This window comes from Cucurbita pepo, chromosome 14 (assembly GCF_057944985.1).
Source record: "Cucurbita pepo subsp. pepo isolate OVF chromosome 14, ASM5794498v1, whole genome shotgun sequence".
In the NCBI taxonomy this organism is placed as follows: domain Eukaryota; kingdom Viridiplantae; phylum Streptophyta; class Magnoliopsida; order Cucurbitales; family Cucurbitaceae; genus Cucurbita; species Cucurbita pepo.
Window position 1 is genome coordinate 9,903,438 of NC_141811.1, and position 5,842 is coordinate 9,909,279.

General features: G+C 34.9%; 1 protein-coding gene across 1 annotated transcript; it reads left to right on the forward strand.

The window, feature by feature from the left end:
• The first annotated feature begins 560 nt into the window (after positions 1-560).
• On the forward strand, positions 561-2,944 carry LOC111810454 (exopolygalacturonase-like). The gene is made up of 4 exons (XM_023697162.1): positions 561-698; positions 1,724-2,011; positions 2,124-2,639; positions 2,720-2,944. The coding sequence occupies exons 1-4, from the start codon at positions 561-563 to the stop codon at positions 2,942-2,944; spliced, it is 1,167 nt and encodes a 388-aa protein (XP_023552930.1).
• The last annotated feature ends 2,898 nt before the right edge of the window (positions 2,945-5,842 follow it).

Genomic DNA, 5,842 nt, shown 5'->3' on the forward strand with positions numbered 1-5,842 from the left:
ACTTGGCGGCTCTATTTGATGACTTAAACAGCTCGATATTCACATTTTATACGGTTTCTTAAGTTTTTGACCCCAAAGCCATTTAGTTATTGAGGCTATTTGGGGTAAGTAAGATTTCTTTTTCTTCCAAATAAACACTTTAGAAAAAAAAAAAGTAGGAGTAATCCATTCACTTATCTATAACATATGTTATTTAAGTTACGCATAGGATGGCGTATTTAATTTAGATAAAAAAAAATTAGGACGTTACAAGTCATTTGTAGTTTGTATGCTTAGATAATTTTTATCCTAGTTTAGTTATCTCTAAACCATTAGCCCTATGTTTAAGGTTGATTAACATATATGTATTAAAATGAACAACCATATTAAAACAAGGAAAATTTAAGGAAGATAACAGTGATATTTTTCCTTAAAAACTTCATTTCAAAATGAAATGATTTTACAATAAAAGAATAAAATCTGTGTTGGAAGAGACTTCCATTTTTTGGTGTTAAAATTTTGTTATAAGAATGAAAGAAAAGTAGAGAGCAAAACCAGGCATAGTAGAAGAAGAGAGAAAAATGGGTTTGAATTCATCACCTATTGAATGTTTGGTGTTCATTGCCATTTTACTTTGCATTACTAAATGCTATGCCCAAAATGTGTTCAATATCATGCAATTTGGTGCAAGAAATGATGGACGAACGGATAGCACTCAGGTAAACCTTCTTTTTCTTATTTCATTTTGTGACAACATTTTTTATAAGAGTGTGAAAACCTCATATAACAGATGTATTTTAAAATCGTGAGGCTGACAGTAATACGTACTAAGCTAAAACGGACAATATTTGTTGACCGTGGGCTTCAATTGTTACATGTTTTATATTTCTTTTAAAAGGTTTTGAGAAACATAAGAGTTAGAAGTTGAAGCGTTCTTAAAATGTTTTGTTATTTTCAAAACGTGGTAGAATTTTTTGAAACAATAAGATAGGTCTAGTTTCTAATTTTTTTTATTTTTTCTTTGTTTTATTATCCCTCTACAAATATTTTCAAAATTCTAACCATTTTTTTTTAAATAAAAAAAATTATTTAAAAAAAAACAAAAAAAAAAAAACTTCATTTTTTATTTTGGAATTTTGATAACAATCCCACTTTATTTTTTTAGAGGGAAAAAACTACAAAGGGGGCTTAGCTATTGATTTTGTTTCTAGGTTAAGAAAAAAAAAAGGCTTTTTATTTTTTTTATTATTTTATTATTTTTTATTTTTTTTATCATTATTTACTTATAAAATCCATAATAATAAATTTAAAATCAAGATTTTGGAAATTTAATTTTAAAAATTAATTTTTAGATTATTTTAAATTATAAATTTAAAAGTACATTAAGAAAATGAAAAAAAAAAAAGACTTATAATGCAAACATACTTATTTTACTACTATTAAATAATAAGAAACAAGAAATCATATGATTTAATGTCATGTTAAATTACTATTCAACCTTAAATTAAAATTACAAGTTAGGGTAAATTTAATTGTATAAATATTTCACCTTCATTTGGTTGATATCGGAAATTAAAATTATAAAAATTAAGTGGTTTTTGCCATTCATTTTTTTTAATTCTCTAAGTGTTTTTTTTTTAATTTAAATTGAAAAGAATTAAAAAAAAAAATCCAAAACTAATAAAATTAAAAATTTAAGTTATTTTGTTGGGAGAAGATTATAAAAGTTACTTGGTGTGTATAGGCATTAAGTAAGGCATGGAGCGAAGCTTGTTCGCATGATGGAGGTGGTGTAGTTTTAGTACCAGATGGGAGGTTTCTAATTTTTTCGTTGGTGCTTAAAGGTCCATGCAAAGGATCCATTGGTCTACGAATTAATGGCGAATTGTTGGCTCCTATCGATCCAAATTTTGCCATTGGCCAAATCTGGCTGAGTATCTATGAAGTCGACAACTTATTTGTCGACGGTTATGGCAGCTTGAACGGTCGCGGTTCTTTAGCTTGGTCTATCAAAAAGTTTAACCGTCCAATTGTAAGTCCATTTTTTTGGATTCTTTGGTTAAAGTGTTAGATGGAACCCGAATTTTCATTTTTTTTTTTGTTTAAGTTATTTGTTTAGTGACTGTGAAATTGTTTTTATGTAGTCTATGAAACTCTCTAAAATCAACCATGCGAGAATTACGGGTATAACATCGTACAATAGCAAAAACTTCCATTTTAGTGTGCATGGATGTAATGATGTCACGTTTGATCACATTAGAACAATGGCTCCAAAAGATAGCCCCAACACAGATGGAATCCACATTTCCAAGTCAAGTGGTATCAACATTATGCATTCAAGATTCGACACGGGAGACGATTGTATCTCTTTGGGCCCTGGAAGTAGATTCATCAACATAACAAACATCTATTGTGGTCCAGGTCACGGAATCAGCATCGGCAGCCTTGGAAAATACCCAAATGAGGAAGATGTCTCTGATGTTATAGTAAGAGACTCTACATTTGTTGGTACAGACAACGGTGTGAGGATCAAAACATGGTCGTCTTCACTTCCTAGTTCTGTTACCAAGATCACTTTTCTCAATCTCGAAATGAAGGACGTAAAAAACCCTATCGTCATTGATCAAAATTATTGCCTTGACTGCCAGAGAGATCAAATGGTATATATATTCAATTTTGATAGCCATTAGGTAAAGTAAAACTGAAAATGGTATTAATGAATGTTGTTTGTGGTCAACAGAGTAACTCAAGAGTGAAGATTCGAGACGTGAGATATGAAAATATACGGGGGACTTCAGCAACCCAAGTGGCCGTAAATTTTGAATGCAGCCACGTTTTACCATGCGAAGACATAGTGTTGGGTAACATTAACCTCCCCTTCAAGGGTGCTGGCCAACCAACTTCTATTTGTAATAATGTGAAGGGCCATGCTTTTGGCAAACAATTTCCAAACTCTTGCCTTTAATTTCTTTTGTGTTCTTCGCTCTTCCTTAAATTAAAAATAATTAGAACCCAAAGTGAGGTTCATACAGTAATAATATATATATCTTTTTTAGATAACTTGAAATTTGTCCCAATATTACTATATAGTATATATACATGATGGTAGATATACATATACCCACATAATTGATAATTGTTCAAGTGGGTTAAATATTTACGAATTGTTTAATTTACTCAAAAGTAAAAAAGAAAGAATGTACAATAGAGTTGTAATGGTCCAGATTCACCAGATATTGTCCTCTAAAGGCTTTCCCTCAAGGCTTTAAAAGCAGTTTGCTAGGGGAAGGTTTTTCCCTTTCGGGCTTTCCCTTAAGGCTTTAAAACGTGTTTGCTAGGAGAAGGTTTCCACACATTTATAAATGGTGGTTTGTTCTCCTCCCCAACCAATGTGGGACATCACAATCCACCCCCCTTCGGGGCCAGCGTCCTCGCTGGCACTCTTTCCTTCCAACAATCGATGTGGGACTGCCCCCAAATCCACTCCCCTTTGGGGCCCAGCGTTCTTACTGGCACACCGCCTCGTGTCTACCCCCCTTCGGGGAACAGCGAGAAGGCTGGCACATCGTCCAGTGTTTGGCTCTGATATCATTTGTAACGGCACAGATTCACCGCTAGTAGATATTGTCTTCTTTGGGCTTTCCGTTTTAGGCTTCCCCTCAAGGCTTTAAAACGCGTTTACTAGAGGAAGGTTTTCACATTTTTGGATTTTCCCTTTCAACCAATGTAGGACATCAGAAGAGTAAACATAATATACGATCTACCATGTTCTATTTGTTCCACCACAGATGTAACTCAAAAAAATTGATCATTGGCTCTCTACGTGGATCGTTGAACAGAGCAAGTTTTTGTTGTTGGTTGTCTCCACGCTTTGTTCACATGGTTGGGTCCACACACAACAAGCAAGATTACCTATATTTTGGTTCCTTATTACATGATAGATGGTAGTGGTTTTGATTTTTTACCATAGGCTAGATGTTCAATATTTTAAGTCGGGTCACAAGTTCGATTATCAGTTTCTTTAGGTCTAGTTAGAGTCATAGGGTAGATGAACATATTTGTTATTGCTTTAATATTCAAAAGTCTTTCAAGTGGTATGTCGTTGATTTGCATATGTTCTTTCTGTTAAAATATCATCACTAGCACAACAGAGACAAGCTCAATCAGTGTATGAGCCCATCTATACTGATTTGAGTATTTTAGAATAAAGATGACAAGATATTTTAGGGAAGAGAGGTAGATATTTTAGGAAAAAAAATTAGATTTGTTAGGCGTGTAGGCTCACTATAATACCCGTCTACCCTACTTAGGTTATCATCCCAAGAAATATAAAGTACTGGTATTCTAGAAAGTGTCTTATACAAAGTTGCAGTATTCTACAAAGTGTCTTGTAATCTCTTCTCAATGGGTGTTAATAAAGAGTGCGGATGTTTCCCACAGAGAGTTGTGGAGAAACCAGTATTCTAGAAAGTGTCTTATACAAAGTTGCAGTATTCTACAAAGTGTCTTGTAATCTCTTCTCAATGGGTGTTAATAAAGAGTGCGGATGTTTCCCACAGAGAGTTGTGGAGAAACCAGTATTCTAGAAAGTGTCTTATACAAAGTTGCAGTATTCTACAAAGTGTCTTGTAATCTCTTCTCAATGGGTGTTAATAAAGAGTGCGGATGTTTCCCACAGAGAGTTGTGGAGAAACCAGTATTCTAGAAAGTGTCTTATACAAAGTTGCAGTATTCTACAAAGTGTCTTGTAATCTTTCTCAATTGGTGTTAATAAAAAGTGCGGATGTTTCCCACAGACAGTTGTGGAGAAACCAGTAAATAAATAAAGGAGGCTACGTTAGAAAGGGAGGAGGAAATGAGGGAGAAATACCCATAACTATTTCATAATGTAGACACTTTTCGAGGACTAATGTCCTTTTTAAGAGGGTATAATGTAAAGATAGATATTTAAAAAAAAAAAAATCGAACCTCGCTCAAAATTGCCAGACATCTGGCGAGGCGCTATTTTCGCAGATTCAAACTGCTTCATGCCCCTTCATAAACTCCCAATTCACACCCTCCATAACCAACACAATCTTGCCTTCGCTCTAAAACTTACACAAGTAGCCGAGAGAGAAAAGAGATAGAGAGAAAGAGAATCCTCACCTGTGGATCTCACGCCGATGACATAATTTCTTACTCTTCAAGAAAGCCTCGACATCGTAGTGGATGTAGCAGATCATAAGGAGTGTCGTTGTCACCATTGATAGCGTTATTGAACGAAGAAGGCGTCGTCGAAGATAAGTCATAAACGATCATCAAGAGAATCATCAAGAGTCGGGTTGAGAAGATGAGATCCACGGGTTGAACATTAAGACTCGGGTATGGCCCATGGACCCACTCGCAACCCGCTTCAGCCCAACCCAGAAGCATACGACTCACGACCAAACGGCCCAACCACTCTTCTACTGCCTAGACCGAACGCGTGAAGCCCGATCCGCTCATCGACCCAAAGTGTATGCCTCGACTTGAGTGACGACCCCCGCCCCCTCAACACCACATGTACCTTGCACGTGTCCTGCTCCCAATCACGGCTCATCTTGGCAGCTCTACTTAATGGCTTAGACGGCTCAATATTCATATTTTATACCGTTTCCTAAGTTTTTGACCCCTCTCCTAGAAGCCATTTTAGACCTTATTGAGGCTATTTGAGGTAAGTAAGACCTCTTTTTGCTCAAAGTAAACGCTTTTGAAAAAATTAGGAGTAATCAATTCACTTAGGTATAGCACATGTTATTTAAGTCATGTATGTGGTTGCATCTCTAATTTAAATAAGAAAATTACGGACGTTACAACTTATTTGTATAATTAGATAATTTTTATC

Coding starts and splice junctions, on each gene's coding strand:
- LOC111810454 (XM_023697162.1), top strand. CDS start 561: ATGGGTTTGAATTCATCACCTATTGAATGTTTGGTGTTCATTGCCATT. Junction 699..1,723: donor GACGAACGGATAGCACTCAG/GTAAACCTTCTT, acceptor TGGTGTGTATAG/GCATTAAGTAAGGCATGGAG. Junction 2,640..2,719: donor ACTGCCAGAGAGATCAAATG/GTATATATATTC, acceptor TGTGGTCAACAG/AGTAACTCAAGAGTGAAGAT.